This window comes from Balaenoptera physalus, assembly GCF_965194825.1.
Source record: "Balaenoptera physalus genome assembly, chromosome: 10".
NCBI lineage: Eukaryota > Metazoa > Chordata > Mammalia > Artiodactyla > Balaenopteridae > Balaenoptera > Balaenoptera physalus.
Window position 1 is genome coordinate 15,901,692 of NC_138889.1, and position 24,894 is coordinate 15,926,585.

The 24,894-nt window shown below is 52.9% G+C and overlaps 1 protein-coding gene across 1 annotated transcript in view; it reads left to right on the top strand.

Moving 5' to 3' along the window:
• Window positions 1-24,894, top strand: part of DSCAML1 (DS cell adhesion molecule like 1) — a 346,512-nt gene that overhangs the window by 235,417 nt on the left and 86,201 nt on the right. Inside the window, exons 4-8 of the mRNA XM_082410986.1 lie at window positions 9,528-9,674; window positions 15,453-15,731; window positions 19,213-19,488; window positions 21,746-22,042; window positions 23,746-24,018. Of these exons, the coding sequence (XP_082267112.1) occupies window positions 9,528-9,674; window positions 15,453-15,731; window positions 19,213-19,488; window positions 21,746-22,042; window positions 23,746-24,018 (1,272 nt within the window). The remainder of the gene's footprint in view (window positions 1-9,527; window positions 9,675-15,452; window positions 15,732-19,212; window positions 19,489-21,745; window positions 22,043-23,745; window positions 24,019-24,894) is intronic.

Here is a 24,894-nt window from a genome sequence, read left to right on the forward strand (position 1 = left end):
ACAGACACATGCAGTCCCCTGCCCATGAGCCCGCCCTCCTGCTAACACATAACACCCGGAGCAAGCAGAGTTTCTTCCTTCCCTGAGTCGTCCCAAAACAGATGACCACCTAATACCCCTGACCTCTTACTTCCCTGCACACCGGCCTCCTGATGGACATCATTCATCCATCCTTTCAGTCAATAACTGCATGCTGGTCTCACCTCACCCTTTCTGCTTGCCCACCACTCCTGCCCTGACTAGTGAGAAGGAAACCTCTTCCAGAAGAAGCAAGGGGCCCGGCCACTACCCAGGAGGGATGGAGAAGTCTGCCCCGCAGGGAAGGGGTGAGCCAGAGCTCCTCCAAACCTCAGCACCCCCTGTCCTGGCAGCTGGGTTTGGGGAAAACAGCTCTCGATTTGTGTTCAGGAGACCCAGGTGGGAGCACCGTCTCTTGCATTTACTGGACGAGTCTCTGCCCAAGCCAGCGTCCTCATCCGTGAAACAGGAGGAGCAGCACACGCTTCCTAGGCCGGTGATGACACTTAAGAGAGGGATGTACATCAAGGGAAAGTGCCAAGCCCGGAGCCTGGCACACAGGCACCCACTGATTCATGCCCCTTGGGGTGTCCTTCCTGCTGAGTTTGTTAAACAACTGAAGACAAGTCACCAGCTAAGCCTGGATCCCTCTCCCACCCCGGGTAGACGCTGCCCGGGAGGGGTCCCCAAGGGCGCTGGAGACGGGAAGTTCACAGCTGCAGGTCCCTGGACAGAGGTCTCCTTTCTCAAAGACCCCAGCTCTGGAAACCTCTAAGACCCAGGGGACTGAGCTCACCTCCAGGCAGGCAGAGACAGAGCCACTCAGGGCAGCTCAGTTCTCGAACTTCCCTGTCCGCAGAGGGGCAGGGTGCCATGCTGCCGCCACTGCCACACTGCATTGCCTCAGGTCTGAATGTTGGCCCCCGAGACTCTCATGTGGTTCCATCCTGGAACCAGTGGGCTCTGTCGTTAGTAATTTCTCCTCTGGGCGAGGGTAGCATTTCTGCTCCAGTCACCTAAGGAAGAGGCAGGTCTTGGTCAGGGAAGGACAGTGGGAGGCCAGCCTCAGGCCGGCTGGAGATGGAGTGTCCGTGTCCCTCCTTCTCCCTGGGCCCTGCTGCCCCGGGTCCCCACGTGTTTCACGAGCTCCTGGGCAGCGTGAGGTCACCCCCTGCTGCGGGCCTCTCCCTTAAGATGAGTCAGCCAGAGTGTACGCTCCAGATTGCCCAGCTTGTGTCACCATCTGTTTATTTCCCTTTTGTTAGCTCCAAACCATCAGTCTGGTTTTAATGTCCCCGCCTGGAGCTGGGGAACCGAGACAAGGACCAAAGTGGCCTAACCGGGGAGCAGAGGCCCAAACCATTGCAGCATGGCAGCGGGGGTTAGAGGGGGAAGAGACCCCAGGGTGCGGGGGACCTCAGGACAGGACTCCAGGCTAGAGGTCCAGCTGTCTCAGCTCATTGGAAGCGCCCCTTTACTGTAGGATTCATTCAGTCGACACATGTTCACTGAGCATCTACTGTGTGCCAGCACGTTCTGGAGCTGGGATACTAAAATAACTCCTTCTCTCAACAAGAAACACCATGTGCTCTGAAGACACGAACGCAGGGTAAGGAATTGGGCAGGAATGTGGGACTCAGCCTAATTTTGATAGAGGGGTCAGGCAAGGCCTCTCCAAGGGGTTGGCATTTGAGCAGAGATCTGAACAGGGCCAGGGGTGAGACAAGGAAAGAGCATTCCAGGCACAGAAGGAATAGTCATAGCAAAGGCCCTGGGGTAGAAATGAGCACATGCACACTGCTTTGAAAACCATTGTAGTAGATGATCTTCTAGGGGTCTTGCTGCTCTGATTTCTTTAAGCTAGGAATTTATAAATTGCTGGGAGGGAAGGACCTTAAAGAGGATCAATTTATCTCCCTCACTTAATACTTAAATCTTCTATGCAATATCTCAGCCACGTGCTTCTTCAGCCTCTACTGAATTACCCCTGATGACAGGAAACTCACTACCTCACAAAGACACATTCCAATTATTTATAATCTTGACTTTTAACATTTTAACCGTGGTAAAATACATATAATGTAAAATTTACAATCTTAACCATTTTAAGTGTTAAGTCCAGTAGTGTTTCAGCTCGGTTTAAGTTCAGTAATGTTTAAGTTCATTGTCATCTTTCAAAACTGAACCTCTAGACACATTAACAACTCCCCATTCCACTGTCCCTCTAGCCCTTGGCAACCACCATTCTACTTTTTGTTTCTAAGAATTTCACAATTCTAAGTACCTCTTATAAGTGGAATCAATCACACAGTGTTTGTCCTTTTGTGTCTGGCTTATTTCACTTAGTATAATGTCCTCAAATTTCATCCATGTTACAGCATGTGACAGAATTCCTTTCCTTTTTAAGGCTGAATAATATTCCATTGTATCTATATACCACATTTTCTTTATCTATGCATCCATCAATAGACACTTGGGTTGCTTCCATTTCTTGGCTATTGTGAATAATGCTGCTATGGCTGTGGGTGAACAGATATCTTTTCGACAACCTGCTTTCAATTATTTTGGGTAAATGCCCAGAAGTGGATTTGCTGGGTCATTTGGTAATTCTATTTTTAATTTTTTGAGGAACTGCCATACTATTTAATCTTGACTTCTGAATGTTCAAAAATAGTTATTTTTAAAGATCTAATTGAATATAGTAGAAACAGTGATTAGCAGTGGCAAGAGGTTTGCCAGATGTACAAACACTCGGAAATGGGAGTGGGCTAATCTGGGAAGGCTTCCTGGAAGAGGTAAATTTAGAGCTGGGATCTGGCTTTTCTGAGTTGCACATGGGGATAAAACAAACTTAGAGTTGGGGACGTTTCTTTCATTCGTTTACTCATTCATTCGTTCTAGAAATATTTATCAAGGGCCTATTTTTGTGATAAGCACTGTTTTCACACTGAGTGAAATGGGAAACCATTGAGGGGTTTTGAGCAAAGGAGCCACATGGTCTGACTTAGGTTTTTTGGGTTTTTTTTTAAATTTATTTATTTATTTATTTATTTTTGGCTGTGTTGGGTCTTCGTTTCTGTACGAGGGCTTTCTCTAGTTGCGGCGAGCGGGGGCCACTCTTCATTGTGGTGCGCGGGCCTCTTCACTATCTCGGCCTCTCTTGTTGCGGAGCACAAGCTCCAGACGCTCAGGCTCAGTAGTTGTGGCTCACGGGCCCAGTTGCTCCTCGGCATGTGGGATCTTCCCAGACCAGGGTTCGAACCCGTGTCCCCTGCATTGGCAGGCAGATTCTCAACCACTGCGCCACCAGGGAAGCCCCCCTGACTTAGGTTTTGAAGCATCACTCTGGCTGCCTGCTGGGAATAGACAGAGGAGGGGCAGGGCCAGTTAGGAAGCTGCTGTCCCTGCTTCACTCAGTAATTCCCTTCCTTGGCTCTACAGGTTGAAGGGGGATCTATCCAGTTCACACCTTCCAGCAAACCCTTGCTCCCCTCTCCTCTGCCCGGGACCCTCTCCCCACCAACTCACCCTCACACCTCCCTGAGGGCAGGGAGAGGGCCCCATCTTTGTAGAAGACAGATTTATTCTCCCAGCCCTCTGGGACCGCCAGGAGCCCCAAGGTTTCTGTCCATTACCTCTCCGGGACTCCTGCAGCTCTGGGGAGTCTCCAAGGCCCAGCTCTCTGACCTCTTAGAAAAAGACAGAAAAGATGTTCTCGACTCACTTAGCATGTGTGTACAGGGCCTCTGAATTGCCAAGGAGGGCCTCCTTTACTTCCAAGCTCCTGAGAGGAAGGGGGAGACTTTGCAGGAAGCCTGGCCACAGGGAGGGGCGGAGAGCCCCCCAGCGGTGTGCAGCCCACCATCTCCTTGAGATGGAGCCACCTGTGCTGACATTTAACCAGTACCACCCATGTGCTGGAGACTTTCCCATGCAGTAACTCATCTTTCATCTAATTCTCACAACAACTCTGTGACCTAAGTCCTATTTATTGTCTCCGTTTTCCTGAAGGAGAAATGGGACTCAGAGAAGCCTGGTGTGATCACAGAGACATCCATTTCCAGAGTGAAGAGGCCTTAGTTTATCTAATCCAGTTGTTCTCCACCCTGGCTTCACATTACATCACCCAAAAAGCTTTTGTAAAATACCAGGGACTTCCCTGATGGCGCAGTGGTTAAGAATCCACCTGCCAATGCAGGGGACATGGGTTCGATCCCTAGTCCGGGAAGATCCCACATGCCGCGGAGCAACAAAGCCCGTGAGCCACAGCTACAGAGCGCGCGCGCCTAGAGCCCATGCTCTGCAACAAGAGAAGCCACCGCCATGAGAAGCCCGCGCACCGCAACAAAAGAGTAGCCCCCGCTCGCCGCAACTACAGAAAGCCCACGCACAGCAACGAAGACCCAACTCAGCCAAAAATAAATAAATAAAAAATAAAATAAAATACTAATTTCCAGGGCACACACCCAGAGATTCTGAGTTTAATTTTAAAAACTTCTTAGGTGATTCTACTGTACAAACACAGTTAAAAACACCAGAACTAGATGAAATTAGATGAAAGGACTGGACTTCCCTAGGGTCACCCTGTATCCGTTTCCCAAGGCTGCCTTAACAAATTACCGCAAACTGGTGGTTTAAAGCAACAGAGATTTATTGTGTCATAGTTCTGGAGGCCAGAAGTCCAAAATCAAGGTGTGGGCAGGGCCCTGCTCCCTCTGCAGGCTCTAGGGGAGGATCCTGCCTTGCCTCTTGCCTGGCTTCTGCGGTCGCTGGCAATCCTTGGCTTTTCTTTGCTTGTAGATACGTTACTCCAGTCACCGCCTCCATCTTCACATGGCCTCCTCCCTGTGCGTGTGCACCTGTGTCCAAATTTCCCTCTTCTTATAAGGACATCAGTCAGATTGGATTTAGGATCTACCTTAATCCAGTATGACCTCATTTTAACCTGATTCTATTTGTATTCACAAGGTCTAGGAGGACATTAATTTGGAGGGACACTATTTAACCCAGTATATACCCCATCATTAGTGGCAGAGCTAGGGCTCCAACTCAGCCTCCTAAGTCCCAGTTCTGGGCTTGTCCCCCAGTGCTGAGTGGCTCGGCCCCTCTTTATCCTCCTCTTCTCACTAATGGCTTCCATCGAGCCCCCTCCCCACCCTTCACCAGCCCTCAACACTGAAGGCCAAAGCTTTCCTGGTGGAAGAACGTTCTCTTCTAACTGTGGAATCCCAGAGGGCGGATACCAAGTTCAAGACTTCTCCATGGAGCCCAGTTCAGTACCTAGGGATGCTCCACAAAGACTTGATAAATGGAGCCACACTGAATTGAATGGATGACTGCTCCTTCACGAGGAAGTGAGGGCCCCACCAACAGAAGCAATCAAGTAGAGGCCAGCTGAGCGTGTGTCCCTATAAAAGGTGCTCTTGTCCTAGGAGAGTCAGCCTAGCACAGAGCTTTGGAAGAGCATAGGAAGTAGACTAATGGTCCAGGCTCTACCACTTATTAGTTGTGTGACTGTGAGTGGGTTATTCAACCTCTCTGTGCTTTGGTTAGTAACAACAATAATAACCATTTCCAAGGGGTGTGGGGATTAAACGAGATAATGTTCCTAAAGCCCTTGGCCTAACATGTAACGGGTGCTCAATAAATGTTTAGCTTTAAAAAAAAAAGGAGAGATGTGCTCCAGATCACCAGGAAAAGGACAGTGAAGCAGGCTGGAGTATTCGAGCAATGATAAAAACAAGAAAAGGATTCATTAACCACGCGCAGCACTCCCCTGGTCGCGGGCGTGTTCGCAGATGATACTGCAGAATTTGAGCTGCAACAGTCAGGCAGCGCCAGTGGCAGAGTCTACATTTAAACACAGTTCCATATCCTGGTCCTAGAGCCTAAAAGAAGGTGATCCTCCGTGGGCACGCTGTTGACATTTGGGGTAGAATAGTTGTTGTTACTCTAACCTGACCACTAAATGCCATTAGTACCCCCAAGTTATGGTGTCAACCAAAAATGGTCCCAGACGCACATGTCCAAATGGCCTCGGGATGGGGGCTGGACGTGGTGGTCCTGGCTGCCACTCTGTCCTCTTCCAGCTGGATGCAGCCTGCCCCAAGGAGGAGGAGCCAAGGTGTGGGATAATGGCTCCTCTACCCAGTCCAAGGATAGCTGGTCCCATTTGGGCTGCGGAGGATGGGCTGCCAGACTGCCAGGGCGCCCCGCTGGAGCCAGCCTTGGAGACCAGCCGTGTTTGGAGCCCTGGCCCTTCTGAACCCCCCACCAGCTATCTGTGCCTCCTCCGCTCTCCACACCGTATGCCTCTCTCTCCACAGGCCCCCTTCTCCTTCCTTCCCCAGCAGGGCCCATCATCTGATTCTCATCAAACATGCAGAACTGACGTTGCACAAGTCCCCCCCAGTGGGGATTAACATAATAGCCCTGATTTCTCCTTCCCCTCTTGCTTGCTGCGCATCTCCCTGGCTGTGGCCTGCCTTTGTTTCAGGAGCGATACACTGTATCTGGAAATGTTACTGCAATTAAATATGCACAAGAAGGGGGAAGGGAGGGGGAAAATGAGGACAATGAAGGATGTGAAACATCAGATGCAGCAGCTGCTTGTTGCTATAGAAACCCCAGCTCCCCACCACCAGCACGGCAACACCCCTCCCCAGCTTAAAATTCCTTTGGGCCAAGTGCACCGTTGTCAGCGTCGTTCTGGCGATAACAGGGTCCTAGCTGTCCAGGCTGGAGCACCTGTGGGTTGCTAGGGTTGATTTTAGGGTCTTTCCTGTTTTTCCTTATCCCACTGCCACCACCACCTCCAATCCTGGTACTTCTGATTGGCAGCAACACCCTCCAGTAGTTCTGCATTCCAGTCCCAGTTACATAATAAATTACGGGAGAGCTTCCGCATTTGACTTTGGGATGTCACAACATGGAGACAAAACGGCACATGCAGAGTCTGGTGAGGGAGCCAGACTTTCTCTGTGCTTCCCGCGCGCGGGTCCTCTGACTGCTGGCAGCAGGGCCTGGCTCCCTCCTGCTTCCTTTTCATCTTTTACCCACAGCACTGAGCGGGAGTCTACAAGGTGTGGTCTGCGTGTTGGAGGGGGCGGGGCAGGGGTCCACAAGCTCCAGGCAGGCTGCCAGCTGGCCAAGTGCTCATCTAGGGAGATCCCAACAGGATGCCACTCAGCAGGGATCCGTGTGAAGTCCTGGACCTGGGCCCACATGGCCAGGTGTCCAAGGATGGAGAGAAGGAAAGTGGCCCAGCAGCAGTTTGCAGACACACGACCAGGGCCTTTAGTTGCGGGCAGAGTATGAAGCAGTAGTATAATGGGTCTGCCTCCCCACCCCCACTCAATCTCCCCTAAAAAGTTCATGCAGCTCAGGCTGCAAGTTGGTAGCCCTGCTGTATTCCACCCTGCCAGATAAGCTGACAGTTGGATCCCCACGACTTGGCAAAGTGCCTGCCACATAGCAGGTCTAGTCCTGTACAAAGAGACACGGAAAGGAGATGAGAGGGAGGGAGGAAGACAAGGAGGGGAGGGTGGAGAGTGGGAGGGAGGGAGGGAAAATTCAGAGATTTGTAGATAAACCAAAGTTTATTAAGCGAGAGATCAATCAGATTGATGAAGTTATTTGAAACCATACTAAATAACGATTAAAAAATAAAATCCAAAGACTACTTGGCCTGATGAAAAGTCAAAGGGCATGATAGCTGCCTTCCAGTTTGTGAGGGAGTGTGTCAGTAACACAGGTTTAGGCTGGTTCTGTAAGGGTCCAACAAGTAGAAACCAGGACCCATGGAGCTCAATTGTGAGCAAGGGAGATCTTTCTCAAAGTCAGAGCTATCAACTTTGGAACAGACCACTAAATGAAGTAGTGAGTGCCCCAGCCCTGGAGGTATTCAAATGAAGGCCAGAGAAGCTTTGTTAAAGATGTGGTCAAGCACATTCAGCTTTTCAACCCTGCAGTTCTACAGCTTTTCTTGTTGGAAAGTATCCTTTGGTGAGGTCCCTGTTTGCTGGTGCTGAAATCTTGGGCTTGTGCTTGGAGGGATGAGACACCACAGAATATTCCTAATAGGAGAGTGAGCCAGTATCAGGGCTCTTGTCAGTGGTTGAGAGGGCTCACTCAGTGCCCAGGTAGGAGGAAGCAGACCTCAAAATAATAGGATTTGAAGGACATGGGGCTACCCAAAATGTTTCCTTATGAAAGCCTGACAGTCCAATGTTAGCAGGTCCTTTGTATGAGGTCAGCATTACCCTCTCCCCTGCAGCTTTCTTGTAAGTCATTATTCACTGTCCTGATTCTGATGCCCCCTCTGGTGAAGATGGCAGCCTGGGGTCTGCTATGCCCTCCTGGGGAAGCAGCTGTGCCCCTAGAGAGCAGGCAGAGGGACCCTAGGTTAACTTCTCGATCTCAGTCTGGCTGGGTCTTGGGTGGGAGACCATGAGCTTAGAGAGTCCCAAAGCCAGATGCAAGCCCCTCCCCAACCCTCAAGTCCACATTCTCCCCTTTTAAAATCAGCCCTGACTAGCTCAAGTTCAGGGTTTGCCTTAGGACCTTGGACGCGAAAATCCACTCTACCTCGGAGTGGAGTCTTGTCTCGTAATCAGCTAAATGGGTGAAACTACTCTGTCCTTTCTGCTTCTCGCTGTCACGGCAGTGAGATCATGGAGGGCGCAGTGCTGGCACCTTTGCCTTGAACAAAACGGTATCAAAAACTGTATGATGAATTAGTATTGTAAATCTGTTATCTCCACGCCCCCACTCCTAGTATAGCTTAGCCTCAATAACTGTTTCTTGGGTGAATAAATGATGAAAACTGAGAGAAAGGGATTTAGGCTTGTGTTTAGGCTCAGTGCAAAGGGAGAGCTGGGAACCAGAAGGCCTGAGTTCTGATCCACTTACTGGCTGTGTGATTTTAAAATGGAGATGACACCTCAAACAATTGTAAGAACAAGCAAGCAATGAACATTAAAGCTTTGCAAACTCTTGCAAAGAGATGGGAAAGATGAGGACTGATATTCACTAAGTGAGCACTTACTGTGTGCCAGACACTTTATTACTTTTTAATAATAATAATAATAATACTCTAATAATAATAATACTCTATGAAGGATTATTTGCACCCTGTTGCACAGATAAGGCTCAGAGAGGTTAAGTATCTTTCCCAAGGTCACACAGCTAATAAGTAAAAGAGTCAGATTGGAACTCAGATCTTAGTCTGACTCCAAAGCCCAACATCTTCCTGTAAAAAGCTGAAGTATCTACACTTAAAGGAATAATCATTGTAATTTCTATTTGTTTGCACATAGAAAATCCTCATTGGTTAGAGATGCTCCCCTGCCTTCAGCACTACATCAGCTTCACCCCCTTGTTTTCCCCATCACCTCCCCTCCCCTGGGCAGCAGTCCTGGCCTAGGAGAAGGCCACCTGCAGGCCCAAGTTGCTTCTGGTAGTGTGCCCAGCCAGAGGAGTAATCGACTGTGTCCTGATTATGTCTCCAGAAAACAGGTTTTTTATTACTTACCACGGCGGGCTGTACATCTCTGACGTGCAGAAGGAGGACGCCCTCTCCACCTACCGCTGCATCACCAAGCACAAGTATAGCGGGGAGACCCGGCAGAGCAACGGGGCCCGCCTCTCCGTGACAGGTAGGCGAGAAGGCTGGGGAGGAAGGGCACCAGCCCACCCCCGGGACCAGGTGGGCATGTCGGCACCACTGATCAGGGAGTCTGCTGTGTGCTCAGGGGATTCAGAGAAGGAGATTAAAGAACACAGGTACAGAAACCACTGGGGGAGACCTTGTCCAGTTTGGTTTGGGGTATCCTTCATATAAGGACTCTACAGTTAAATTCTTTTCAGGAGTCTATACCTGAGAAAGCTTAACTCTCCTGAAGAATTGTTATTTTACCATTTATCAAATAATGAGGGATATGGAACCCATCCTCTCTTTCCTTTTTTGCCTTTGCCGCCAGGAAGTTCATAGATACAATCTGCTATGCAAACATAATAATGATTCAGTTGGATTGGATTTGATTAGGGAGATTTTGTACTTCCTTGTGTCTCTAAGTATTTTTTAGGATTCTATTCTACCTAGTTTTGAATACATGTATGTCTTTTGTTATAGCCCACCTCACAACATTTGAAAGTAGGCAAACAAAAGGTTAAAAAAAATCTCTAAATTAAATAAAGCATTTTTATTCTGGAGTGATTATAGCTCCTTATGGAAGGATGAAAGCTAATATTTACTGAATCCCCCTGTGTGCCAGAAATTTCACTTAGGCCCTATAATAGCCTTGTGAGGTGTGCACTGCTCTCCTTATTTCTACAGGTGAGAAAACCAGAACCTAGGGAAGCCAAGCAACTTGCCCCAACTGTTTAACCAGTGGGAGGCACAGCCAGAATTCACACTGAGCCCCCTGACCCCAGCATCCTCCAGCTGCACACCCTCATAGAAGGGGCTAATCAAACACCACACACGTGCCCCAGTCACAGAAGAAAGAAGGGCACTTGGCGCTCTTCAAGGAAGGCTTTCCGGAATAGCACTTTTCACACTCCTGACAGTGGTCCACAGACATCATAACCTATGCAATGCACGCTGGTATTTCCTACCACGTGCATTGCGATGCACTCTGATATTTTCTATTCTATTCTATCCCCTTTCAATTTATCTAAATGCTGGACCCAACTCACCAAATGGATTTCATAACTTCCTAACAGTTTGTGACCTGCAGTTTGAAAATCTCTGCTCTCGTGGAGGTGGGATCAGAGTGGCTTTTGGAAGGGAGATGAACCGATAGTCAGAACACCTGGGTTTGGGGACTAGCCCCCACCAAGTCATGCAACGTCTCTGGATCTCTGAAAAAGGAGCTAGATTAGGTGACAGCTCAGATTCCGTCTACCTCTGACATTCTGTGGTTTGGCTACCCTGACCAGCAGGTGACTCTATCCAGGACCCCCTCTTATTTGCCTGGTGCATTTGGGGGCAAGAGTGGAAAAGCGGAAGCCAGGAGAGTGAGGATCGGGCTCTCTGATTCCCCCTTGTGTCTCCAGAGCCTGGCCCTGTGCCTGGCACATAGTAGGTGCTAGGTAAATATTTGTGGAATTAATCAGTGCCAAGGGAAACTGCGCTGTCACGTGGGGAGGAGATGGGGCTGTGCTGTGTGGCCCCATCTTTGTGGCTAGACCTTGCCATCTGCGGCCCAATTCCCAAATGTGTCAGTGGTTACCTTCCAAATGATAGGGACTTGTTTGTGTAGTGTTTTGCATCTCATTTGCATGCCTTTCATACGATGCGGGAAAGGCACAGAAATCCTCCCTGCTGCAGGCCTGCTCCTTTCCCCTGCACGAATATTTAGCCCCTTCATCCTACTAATCTTACTTCCACTCTTGTCCCTCAAAAAAGGCACCCTTTAAACTGGAGGATACGCCAACCCTTCTCCTGCTCTCATTGCCCACCAGCTGGGGATGGCGGGTGGGGATGCGGAGAATGGGAGATGCTACCAGAGACTCGGAGATGAAGCCCAAATAGAGAAACGGAGAAGCAAAGATAGGGAGGCACCCAGATGACAAAAGGGGAGAGGCATGGGCACAGAGAGAGAAAAACATAGGACAGAGAAAAACAGAAACCTAACAGAGAGACAAGGATAGACAAGATGACTGCGACAGGGTGAAAGACGTTAGGAGCGGAGGGGAGCCGAGGGGAAGGGGCCCCAGGAGTGACGCGGGCCCTGATGTGATGTGATGTGACAAGGCAATCTACAAGCAGCTTGTCTCGGCAAAAATGCAACTGATACCCAAGCGAGGCAGCGCAGAAGGAGATTCGTGTCAGGAGGGCTCAGGCCTCTGCCCACAGCCTCACATTTCAGATCCACTCCCAGAGTTGAGGGTAGGGGGTCAGTCCCAAGGCAGCTTTCAACTGAGATGTTTCACTCCTTAGTGGCCAGAACCCTGTGAGCTCCTGGGGCCGGTGGTCAGGAAGGGTGTCATCCCTCCCTGGCCAGAAGCTCTGGGCCAGCCCCTGGAATCAGGGATGGGAGATGCAGCTGGGTGTCCTGGCAGAGCTGGGCCCTGCCAAGGCACCTGGTGGCTGAGGGGGTCTGAGCCCGGGACACCCCAAGGGACGGCTGCCCCTCCTCCTCACCAGGTCCAAAGGCAAGAGGAAGCAGCAGAATGATCCCCGCAGCAGTGCCTTATAGATGGTCATTGGATGAGGGCACTACCACACCTGTGGTTTTTTCAGTTCTCACCAAGTGTTTGATTAAGTAATAGGGAGGGAAGGGGGAAGGAGAGAGTGAGATGTATGGAAAAAGGACTTGGGAATCAGACCAAGGTTTCAGTCTTAGCCTCAGCACTCACTAGCTGTACAACCTGACATCAAATCAATAATGTCTCCAAACCTCAGCTTCCCCATCTGTAAAATGGGAGTGACATGTTCTCTTTGAGGCTGTTGTGAGAATTAAATAGGGTGCCGCGTGTAAAAAGCTTAGCATGGGGCCGAACACATAGGAAGGGCTCAGTAGAGAGTAGCTGCTCTGCTTGTTGTGGTCGTCGTTATTGTTGTTCTATTGTTGCTGGATTATTATTCCTACTACATCTCAGGGGGCGGGGGCGGGAGCGGGGAGGGACTTTTCATTTTTCTGTTAATTCTCCGAAGAGGAGGCAGTTGCAAGAAAAGTCTGAGCCCCCTAAAAATACAACCTAATAACCATTCGTCACATCGAGGTGCTTTTTGGAGTTTACCAAGTGCTGTCATGGGCATTAGCTCTGTGGAAGAGACACCATCATTTGCATTTATAAAGGAGGGCACCAGGGACCAGAGAGGCTGAGAGACTAGACCAGGGTTCCCCAGCTCACGGGGTGCCGAGCCAGGTGCAGACGTCATATTCCAGGGCAGAACTGTTCAGCCAGCTGGGGGAGGTCCCAGCAGCCCCCGACCCCGACCCCGGGGCACACTGACCCCCTACCCCCCACCAGCCCAGCCCCAGCGTACCCCCAGAGATTTCTCAGGGCCAGGCCATCTGTCTCCCAGCCCTGCACTGGCCCTGGCAGCCCCCAATCCCCCCAGGCTGTCGCCATACACGCCACAGCATTTTACTTCTGCTCCGGAGTAATGAAAGAGGTTTCTTTCCCTCAGAATTTAATTTCACGCCTGAGACTCGGCGATTAATTCCATCCCCACCCCCAGCCCCTTCCTCCAGCGCCCCGTGGGCCCCTCCGCTTGTAAATTCTGCGGTGCGCCACGGAATTTGTGTATTTTGCATCAATTAAGTGTCACATTGAGTAATTCTTCCCTAGCACCGGGTTTGTTTAGCCCGACCATTCCCACAGGATGAGGAAGAGGCCGCAGAAGCTGGCAGGGAGGGAGGGAGGGTGGGCGGGGGCAGAATAGTAATCGCCGGGCACGTCTGCATGGTGGGTTAGTGTCACTCGAGCTCTTTGACACACATTTTGCTCTGTTGCCCACAACAGCCTTAGGAGATCTGGAAGCAGCGGTATCACCTCCACGTGCAGACGAGGAAACTCAGGCTCTGGGAGATCATAAGACTCACCCAAGGTCACATGGCTTATCAGTGACCCAGGCCCACTGGTGCCTGGGTCTCCTGATTCCCAGTCTCAGGCTCCTTGTGAGACGCCATGGACAATAGGGAAGGAGCAGAGAATCTTCTGGAAAGTTCTTTCCCCGGGGAGGAGCATTCCTAGCCCAGCCTGTCTCCAAAGGTGGCAGGGGGGTAGGTGAGCTGAGGACAGAGGAAATTTCCCATTTAGTCAAGGAGGGGCCAAGAGGGGCGTCAGCGCTCTCACGGTTCACTCTGGAGCAGAATCCAGGGTTAGATTATTCCGTCTCAGACCCCATTTACTGAACAAGGTGGGAGAGACCTGGTTTCGGAACTTGGCTCTGCAGTGTGATCTGAGCAGGTCACTGCACCTCTCTGGTCTCCAGGTCCTCATCTGTGTGTGCCTTCCGAGTCCCTAAGCCAGCTCTACTATTCCATGAGCCTGTAAAGTTCTGCCATGTGGAAAAGGCAGACCCCCGGCCCACCCCATGCCCACGTGCCCCCGTTCACCCTCCCTCAGACGTTTATGGTTCAGCAGCCCTGCTCTGTGCCAGGCACATGGAGATGCCGGAGGGGATCAGCGCTGCCTCAAGGAGCTCTCGGCCTTCCAGGGGAGCCAGATACATGGCCTGGTGCTAAGTGCTGTTGGCAAGGGCCTGGGGGGAAGTGGCGACAGTGGTTGCCCCTGGGAGGGAAGTTGGATGGCTGGGTGCAGGGGTGAGAGGGACTCCTTTTTCACTGTATGCTCTTCTCTACTTTCTGAAGTTTTGTCATGTGCATATATTGCACTTTTCATGCCTTTTCTTTAAAAAGAAAAGGTTGCTTGAACATAAAATGAAAGAAAAAGAAAGCTCTATGGGAATCCAGTGAAAGTGGCCTGAGGGAGGCGTCCAGAGGAGGTGACGTTGAAGCTGGTTTGTGAAAGATCAGTAGCAGTTGGCCAAGCAGAGCAGGCTGGCGGGCAGTGCGCTGGCAGCATGCCCTGAGTGGGGAACTGGTGAGATCAGAAAGGGGTCGGGGGGAGGCAGGCCAGGCCAGGGACCCGGTTGGGGTGAGATCACAGATCCCAGAAGGCCTAATTCAGGATAAGAAGTGTGGATTGTAATATATGTAGGTAGAGGGAGCCTATGGGAGTTTTACATCAGGGGAAGGTCCCCGGTGGGCAGAAAACCCAGAGAGGCCTTTTAGGGTGAGAACTAGACTGAGGTAGCAGCCAGCACACCGCTCACATAGCACGGGCATCACACACAGAATCCCACCAGTGAGGGCCTAGGCCTCCTGCAGTGTGGGGCGCAGGCCCGCAGTCGCTGCTTTCTCTAGGTTTGGGAATGCAAAAAACAGAAGCATCGTTGGGGTAGCCAGTGTGTTTTGTGGAAGGCTTAACTTCCGAATCCTTCTGGGCCCCAGTGGAAAGGCACTGCCCCCTCTGAGCCTGCCCAGATTGCAGGTGGGAGGAGACAGGAGGCGACAGGGATACCCATCCCTGATGGGCCCAGACTGAGACTGACCAGAATTACAAACCCAAGATGTCATGATTCTCATGACACAGGGACTGTTTGTATGAAAGTCTCTCCCTCCCTGTGTCTCTTGCTGTTTCCCTTTTTCCCTCTGTCTGTCTGTCTGTCATTCTAGCCTAGTCTGCCCACCATATCCTCTCCTCCCCCAGCCCCTGCTCCCAGCCGTGCTTCTCAGGGCCTCCGTCTGGCCCGAGTAGGAGCGTTTGGGCCAGAGTCTGGGGCACAGGGAGACACAGTGAGCCTCCCACACTGGGTATCATTCACTCCGGGCACCAGTGGGCAGCAAGCTCTGGGCGCCTGCCTTCCTGCTCCCACCCAGAGCTGGCCAGGACCTCTCGTGTTCTCTGCCTTCCAGACCCGGCCGAGTCGATCCCCACCATCCTGGACGGCTTCCACTCCCAGGAAGTGTGGGCCGGCCACAACATGGAGCTGCCCTGCACCGCCTCCGGCTACCCCATCCCTGCCATCCGCTGGCTCAAGGATGGCCGACCCCTCCCAGCTGATAGCCGCTGGACCAAGCACATCACGGGGCTGACCATCAGTGACCTGCGGACCGAGGACAGCGGCACCTACATCTGTGAGGTCACCAACACCTTCGGCTCAGCAGAGGCCACAGGCACCCTCACAGTCATCGGTGAGCGGGGAAGCCCCTCTTCCAGCTTCAGTAACCTTTGAGGGCACCGCGTGCGGTGGGGAGGGGTGTGGGGGCAGCCGCCCCTGCCTCTGGCCGGCCCCAGGGGATGAGCCCCTGGTTGGGGGAGGCAGGTTGGTGTCCTGGGGAAGGCAGGTTCGTGTCCTGGGGAAGGCAGGTTGGTGTCCTCGGAAAAGCACTGGGTTTGAAATCAGAAGACCTGCCTTTTGGTTCTGATATCGTCAGATAGTAACTGACTTGGGGAAAATCGTATAACCCTGGGCATCACCTCTGTGCCCTCTTCTGTCAAACGGGGTAATAACCCTGGCCCTCCTACCTCCCAGAGGTCACGAGGGTCAAAAGGGACAATGACGGTGATGTGATAAGCTCACGGGGCTCCTCAGCTTCTTGGGAGGAGGCAGAGTCTATACTAAAGGAAACAATGCTGATGTGAATCTATCAGAGGACATGTGAACCCATCAGAGGCGACATTCAGAATATTTAGCGATAATTAATAGAGGTACTGATTGATCAGAGCAGACACTGGAGGTAAACAACCAAGGCAGCCTTTCCAGGACCTGCCAGTTGGGCACTAACTCTGGTCCTTCCTGTTCCTCCCCATCCCAGAGCCCCAGGGTCCAGGGAGCACGTGTGGAGAGCAGGAGGTCTTCGCAGACCCCTGCTGCTGCTGAGCTGCCGGAAGGGCAGAGAGGTCGAGGCAGAGGGGCTGAAGCTAGGGAAAGAACCCTGGAGGGGGATTTATGAGACCCAGGGGCATCCTTTGCGCCCCACCACCCCGTCCCTCCCTCGAGTTCCCTGCTCTCGGGGCTGCAGGGAAGGTGTTGGCAGCAGTGGAGCTGAGATTTGGAGATTTGGATACCCAGGATTGTGGGATCTCACTCCTGTGGGGCAGCAATAGCCTGAGTCCTTGAACTTTGCACCTGAGGGCATTGTGAGGGATTCGGCCTGGGCAGCAGAAAGAGGCTGTCCAGAAGTGATCCCATCCCCATCCTGCAGAAAGGGCCCCTCTGCCATTAAGATTGACCAAAGATGCTCTCCTCCCAGCTCACCACCTATCTCATGAGCACAGAGCTGCAGGTCTGCGGACCCTCAGGTGGACCAGAGCACCACACAGAGCCCACCCCCTCCTGGCCTTCTGGGCCTGCTGTCCTGTCGCCCTCAGCCCAGATATGGGCCCGGTGTCCTCCCCGTAGTCAAGGGGGTCTTGACAGTTGGAGCACATTTATCTGCAGTGTGGGGAAGAGACCCTCCCCTCTGCAAATTCACTGTGAAGCTGGAAGAGCAGAAAGAGCCCCAAGAAATGCTCTGGGAGCAACAGTTCATAATACAAATGCTTAGGTTACAATGCTGAAGGCTTGGGGGCAAGGGGGGGGTGTCCTCTCGTATAAACAAACCCTGGACCGCAGAGTAGGCAGGTAGAAGGACCAGGAGTAGTACCCTCTTGACCTAAGCACTGTCCAAAATTGTTTGGTCTAGAATTACCTTCAACCACTCCTGCTATACACACACACACACACACACACACACTCACACTCACACTCACATTCATACACACACACTGTCTCAGGGAACAGGTCAGGAGAGCCACGTACCCTCAAATCCTTGGAAAATTAGCAAACCTAACTCTGAGTAATTTGGTGTTCAGAGCTCCTGCCTCAGGACAGACAGGCAGGCAGGTACTTACACACACACACACACAGGCAGATGTGTTGAAAGTTCACATGCCCACCTCCCCATACACATGTGCACAAATACATGGGGCCCACGTACACTCACAGATACACACATTCCTCCGCGTAACGCACTCTCATCCTAGAGCACGCACACAGACACACAATAAGTAACTGCCTACAGCTGTGTGCACGCACCGCCTGCCCCCGCCCCTGAGTGGAAGGGTACACCTCATTCTCCTCTGAGACAGCTCCCCACCCTCTCCCACACTGGGCTTGACTGGACAACCAGGTTCAAAGGGAAGTGACTTGGCTTTTCTCCGTCTTCCATCCTTCTGATAGCTCCTCTCTGCCAGGTTCATGGAGAGGAGAGCAGTGCTTTCCATACTCCACGTCATTCTGCCCCCAAGCCTCCCACGCATCCTAGCCCGTGCAGGGGCAGTGAGGAGAGAGCAGCTGGCTGGCAGGGCCCTGAGAGCCCTGGCTGGTGACCGGGACAAGCAGGATGCCACCTGCATCATGTTGCACTGACATTTCCTGGACAGCGGGCAGAGGCTCTGGGAGTGAGTGGGGAGAGCAGAGTGTGAGCAGACTTGTGTGTGCTTTGACTGTGCCCACCCAGACGGGCCTGCCGTGCCCCCATCTCCTGTAGGCTCCCTCCTTGGGGGTCCAAGGCTCCTGCAGGCCTCAAGCTCCTGTATAGAACCCCAAGCCCATGGAGATCAAGGGAGAGAGGCCAGCTTGGGGGTGGTAACCAGCCAGCCAGCCAGTCAAGCAATAAACATGACTCGGACAGCAGTAGTGATATAAAGATGAGGGACACCTCCCTGCTTTCAAGTGGCTCATAGTCCAAAGGGAGAGATAGAAACAAAGTGGTGATTAGAAGACCATGAGCTTAGCATTGTGTTAGTTACACACAGGGAGCCCCAGAAGAGAGATCTTTAACCCAGCCTGGGAGGGGAGTGGTGTCCAGGAAGGCTTCCTGGAAGAGAGGACACCTGAGTTCAATGTGAAGGATGAGTAGGAAGTAGGTAAAGGGGGCAAAGAGTGCTCTAGGTGAGACTCTGGGTGTGCAGGAACCACAGGCAGGCTGCTGGTCTAGACACTGCATTGCTGAGAAGGGCGCCAGGTCCCCAAGGGCCTTGATGGCCTTGAATGCCACGCTGAGTGTTTGGGCGCCGTGGAAGTTCTGAACAGGGCGGTGGCTGGCTGCAGCATGGAGAACCGATGGAGGGACACAGGGCAAAGGGGGGCAGGGAGAAGAGAGTACTGCATGGGTCCAGGCCAGGAGCTGCAGGCCTGCAGCAGGACAGGGGTGGTGGGGATGAAGAGCAAGGGGTTAACTGATGCATATAAAGGAGGTCAGACCAGCAGAAGGTAGCAAGTGGTTATCTGTATAAGTACAGGAGACAGGTGGCTGGGCCGCGGGTGCCTCCCTGGTTTCTAGAGTGGGTGACAGCGAGGACAATGAACCAGCCAAGCTCCCATCCTCCTCATGAGCCAAAGGGAGCTTCCCAGCCCCGCCCAGCCAAAGGGCCCACGTCAGGAAAGCACAAGCCATCAGAATAACAGATGTAGAGACATCTCCTGGCCTGACCCTGCCATTTAACAGATGAGTAAACTGAGGCCTAGAGAAAGGAATTCGCTCTTCCTGGTCCCCCCTGCTACAAGGAGTCTTGGAGACAGAATCAGGGCCTCCTGACTCCTGGGCCACACTCCACTCACAGTGAGTCCTTTTTCTTCTATTTTCCTCCCCGTTTTCCCTCGCCTCTCCCCTGCCTGGTCCGGTCCAGACCCTCTTCATGTGACCCTGACACCAAAGAAGCTGAAGACCGGCATTGGAAGCACGGTCATCCTCTCCTGCGCCCTGACGGGCTCCCCGGAGTTCACCCTCCGCTGGTACCGCAACACCGAGCTGGTGCTGCCCAACGAGGCCATCTCCATCCGCGGGCTCAGCAACGAGACCCTGCTCATCACCTCGGCCCAGAAGAGCCACTCCGGGGCCTACCAGTGCTTCGCCACCCGCAAAGCCCAGACCGCCCAGGACTTCGCCATCATTGTGCTCGAGGGTGAGCTGGGGCCGCCGGGGCACACGGGCAGGTTCAGGACTCCTGCAGCGTGGCCAGAGGCAGGAGGCATTCATCCAGCACTCACACCACTCCAGGCAGATGCACTATCTTATTTAATCCTCCCAAGGGCCCTGTGTGGAGATACTTTTTTTTTTTTTTTTTTTTTAATAATAACCATTTTGCAGTTGAGGAAACCGAGGCTCCGGTCACTTGCCCAAGGTCACACAGCCCTGCTAAGGAAGAGGGCTGGGGTTTGAACTCAGGGCTCTTATCCGCCATACTCTGTTGACTCTGCCCTTCAAAATTACTAGAACTTCACTATTAGAAGGGCCTTCAGTAGGGTCTCAAAGACTCTCGGTCTCCCAGAGGCCCTGGAAGGGTGCTGGGAACCTCTGGATTTTTGAATCCTCTCCCTGCCTGAGGTCTCTTCACAGCAGGCCCTGTTTCTTACCATGGACCTGGTTTTCTGCCTGCTTCTCTCTCCCTTTAAAGCTACCACCCCCCCAAGGTTCCTCACCCAGCACCTCTGTGTATGGTTGTTCGGGTCGTTCACTGCACAAGGTGCCCAGCTAAGAGGGTGAGGACTGAAATCCAGCTTGCACCCACTTACCAAGCCATGCGCCCACACTGCGCTGTGGCCATGCAGAGGAGGCACCTTTTTCTTATTTGCACAAAGATGCAGGGGGGTTTAGCAGAGGCCCTATCTTTACCAACAAATTTAGTCGTTCCCCAGCTCCTTTGTTGCTCCCATAATCCTGTTCCTTCCAAGGATTTTTCACTGTGATAACAAAAACACCAAACCCGGGCAAACCCCACGGGTATCTGTCTCACTGTTACAGCCCAGGGGTCCTCATTCCTTGGCAAGTGGGGCATGAGAGCTGGGCATCCATCAAAACTAAGCCCTCATCCTTCACCCAGTGCCCAGCAAACTGCCTTCCTCAGCCCCTACCTCCTCTTGTCCTGCCCTATCCCTGGTCTCTCTTCCCAATGAGGAAACACATCAGCTGGGCGCAGCCTAGTGTGAAATGGGTGCCTTTCATCTCAGGGGACCTCCTGTCTGAACTACTCCCCACCCAGGAGCAGACTACTCCCACCCAGTGCATTGTCTCTCTGAGGGCTACCCCTATGCCGTTGGTGGATCTTACAGGACAGCTGGTGCCCGCCAGTTCAGAGCTGGGATGCGGAGAATGAGGCTGGTGAGAGGGGCAATGAGCTGGAAGGGAGGGCAGCCAGAGAGGGAGGGCTGGGGAGAGAGGCAGAGGAGAGGCCAAAGGCAGTGACCGTGCCAGGCAGTCCCAGGCTCCACCAGGCACCAGGCTCTCCCCAGGTTGGAGATAAGGGTCTCCCTCAGAAATGGGGCCAGGGGCTGGCAGCCTGAGTTAACGTCAGCATTTTGGTGTGAAATGTGGGTGGCATGTAGAGTGCCAGGTTACATTTGCCTTGCTTTTTTTTATATGTTTGTTTTGGTGTTTGACTTTTTCAAGGATTTAGCACCTATTTTAATCCTTTACAGCAATCCTGTGTGGAAGGATGGCCAGGGTTAATGATTACATCCTCCGTGATCCATGGAGGAAGTGGGGCCCGGGGGGGTTACTTGTCCTGTCCAAGGTTATTCCATTAACCAAGACTTAAGCCCCAAAATAGACCCCACCACCACCACTGCCCCTGGGCAGCTTGCATTTTAAGGCTCAAGCGTCAGGCTTTTGCTAACAGAGCTACAGCACCAGCACCCCTCCCGCTCGAATGAGAGCTGGAATTGGACCGTTCAGGTCCTGGTTCCACACATAGCTAACCTCTGAGCCTCTATGGCTTTATTTTAAAAGGGAGGAGAAAGAGACAGAGAAGGAAAAGTTGAGAGGAGCTAACATTTATTAAGCACTTCCAAAGTGCTGTGTAAGCATCTTTAATGCATTAATTCATTTACTCCTCACATCATCAGTACCAGGAGGATATAATCATTATCCCCATTATCTCCATCCTCCACAGAGGGGAGATGGAAAGACTCAGAGAGGTTAAGTAACTTGCCCAAAGACACAGAGCTAACAGGTAGTTGAGGGAGGATTCAAATCCAGGAGTCTTCATTCACGTGCACTGAACAGGGTTTTGCGGATGGTACGTGAATCTTGGAAGTACGCGGAAGTGCTTTACCACTGTTATGTCCTCTGCGTTGCCTCCTCCCCATGACGAGGTGGGGTGGCCTGGGGGGTGGTCTCTCTGTGACTCGGTGACCCTTAAGGGGGCTCCTCGCTCCCTGCAGACGGCACGCCCCGCATCGTCTCATCCTTCAGCGAGAAGGTGGTCAACCCCGGGGAGCAGTTCTCACTGATGTGCGCAGCCAAGGGCGCCCCGCCCCCTACCGTCACCTGGGCCCTGGACGACGAGCCCGTCGTGCGGGACGGAAGCCACCGCACCAGCCAGTACACCATGTCCGACGGCACCACCATCAGCCACATGAATGTCACGGGGCCCCAGATCCGCGACGGGGGCGTGTACCGGTGCACCGCACGGAACTCGGTGGGCAGTGCTGAATATCAGGCGCGAATAAACGTAAGAGGTGCCTGTCTACATTTAAATATCAGAATAGGCTTTTGAGTTCCTTTGCCATCTCTGTGGTTACCATTCTTCTTGTGGTGATTAGTACTTATTATTAATTGTCATTTTGATTTTAGTAGAGGTTTCTCTCCTCTCTCTCCCCGTTTCCCTGCCCTCCCCAAGTCCCATCATCCATTCTTGTGTGTGTGTGTGTGTGTGTGTGTGTGTGTGTGTGTGTGTGTGTGTGTGTGTCTGGTACAGTTCACCCCCTTTGTATTCCCATTCCCCATCCCCCTTCACCCCTCCCACAATCCTGCCCGCCACCCCGTTCCTCCCCATCAATCTCTCTGGCCCCAGGGACACTAAGCACTCCACTGGCACCTACAGTCCCACCAGGACCTTGCAAGGCCAGGGACAAGCAAGGGGCAGTGGGGCCAGGCTTGCCCTTTGATAGGGGTGTCCACCGAAGCTGTATCCCACTCCCACAATACTCCAGGAGGTGTAAGCAGCCAGGAGCCAGGGCACCAGCATCTCTCAGTCCACCCTCCCCTGGCTACCCTCCAAGACCCCAGCCATCAAGAATAGGGGACTCAGGCTGGGTGAGGGTGCCCCAAGGCAAGCACCTTCAGGAGAGGGGGAAGGAGTCCTCAAGGTGACCATCCCCGTGCCTCAGGTCTCCAAGTTGCTATGGTGAGAGCAGAGGATCCTCTGAAGCTTTTTGCAGCCCTGTGGCTTCAGACTGGTCCTCATCTGACCCAACCAGTGAGCCCTGACACGAGAGCAGAAGAGGCGCAGGGGAGTGGGAGAGAAGGGGCACTGGACTAGGGGCGCTGGTGACTGTCATGGGAACGGGGAAGGGGAGCGGGGGGTTCACGCTAAATTCACCTGTGCCAGGTCTCTGACCCCACATGAGAAATGTGGCCTCCCTTTGGCCACCCTCCCGCCCTCTCTGAACTGGAAGGGGACAGAGCTGCAGGGTCGTGGGAGATGCCCTGGTCCTGCCCCTCATCTACTTGGTGGGGAGCTGGAAGCCCAGAGTTTCATGTACCCACTCCAGCACTAACCCTGCATGGTGGCCTCTGAGCCCCCTTTGCAATTCCCACATGGCCATCTGCCTAGCTGACCCAGGTGACGACACTCCCTCCCCTCCGCCAGTATGGTCAGAGCCCCTCTTTATAGCCCCTTCTCAGGGGCCCACAAAACACATTTACCTGTTGAAAGAAAATCATCCATTGAAGACCTTCCTATCGTCCTTTACATAGTTAATGTATGTGCGATCCCTTTTGGTACAAGACCATTATGAGCAAATCAAATGAAAATAACAAAATCTCTACTTTTCCATTTTAACCCCCAAATCTTAATCTCCTCATAAATGAGGACTCGCCCTCCCAAATCCCAGTAACTTCTTGGTGAGGCTTCAGTTCGCTCATCTAGCCTATCCCGTTAGGGGAATGGATTCTCGCCCCGGGCATGAATGAAACGTGTCTGTTTGCAACTATTGGAAGCTAGTAACAGTGAGTCCGGGAGAGACCACGGGTGCCCCCAGTTCCAACCTCTGCCTTTAGTCTTGTGAAAAAGGCCTCCCTCTCCCCCTGCCAAATTTCCATCCCCTAAGAGTTTCCGAGTCCAAGCAACTGAGAAGAGCATCACGGGGCAGCGCCTGGCTGTCCCTGGCTAACCGCACCATCGCCCCTCCTCTCCTCCTCCCTCCCAACTCCTGCCCAGGCCCCCCCAGCATCCGAGCAATGAGGAACATCACAGCTGTCGCTGGGCGGGACACCCTTATCAACTGCAGGGTCATCGGCTACCCCTACTACTCCATCAAGTGGTATAAGGACGCCCTCCTGCTGCCCGACAACCACCGCCAGGTGGTGTTCGAGAACGGGACCCTCAAGCTGACTGATGTGCAGAAGGGCATGGACGAAGGGGAGTACCTGTGCAGCGTCCTCATCCAGCCGCAGCTCTCCATCAGCCAGAGCGTCCACGTGGCCGTCAAAGGTAGGCCGCCCCCCACTGCCAGCCTGAACCGGAGCCCCCCCGCTCACACAGGATTGTGGGCCGCTCTTCAGCCAGCCACTCAGGCAGCAGCAGGCAGTCCTGAGGGAGTGGACAGCCACGGAACAGAGGGCTCCGGCCTGGAGTTTGGAAAAAAGGGGGCAGGGTGGAAGATTGCTGGGGGCCGGGAGGGGGGAGATTGCAGCGGGTACAGAAGAAGGCCACGGGTACCTCTACATTCCAGTTCCTTCTGTGGACTGCAAGTCAAGGCAGCACTGGCCCCAGGGGCATGAGGGGTCCGTGGCACCTGGGCAAGAGGCCCAGGTCAGAGGTGACAGGCTGTATTGTTCCCCTGATGTCAGCATGGAGCCACCCAGAACTCAGCAGGGCCCATGAGAGACCAACAGGTAGGAGAGGGGCAGGAGCCGGAGAGCAGACGCAGCGGGAGGCTGGGCGGAGGGTGCATATGCTGGGGCCCCTGACTCCCTTCCAGGGCTCAGACTGGCCGGCCGAGGCTGCTTTGATGGGATGGGCAAGGCCCTTCCACCTGCTAATGCAGCTGGAGGCCTGGAGAGCACCGCCTGGTACCTAAAATCCTCCTCCCTCCCAGGCCCTCCATGCTCACCTGGGTGAGGTCTTTGTTTTGTGCGGGGGCACCTAACACAGTGCCTGGTACGTGGCAGCCATTCAGTAAATGTCTGTGCATTCAACAAATGAATGCATATAAATGAGCAAATAAATGAATTCGTGACTAAACGACAGCTGTCCCCTGGGTTCAGGGGCTGTGCGGGGGTGTGAAGCTCCCTCCCAAACACATTCTTTGGAACTGACAGGCCTGGAGATTGTCTGGACGGTGGGTGAGAGCAGGGTGGCCCGGTC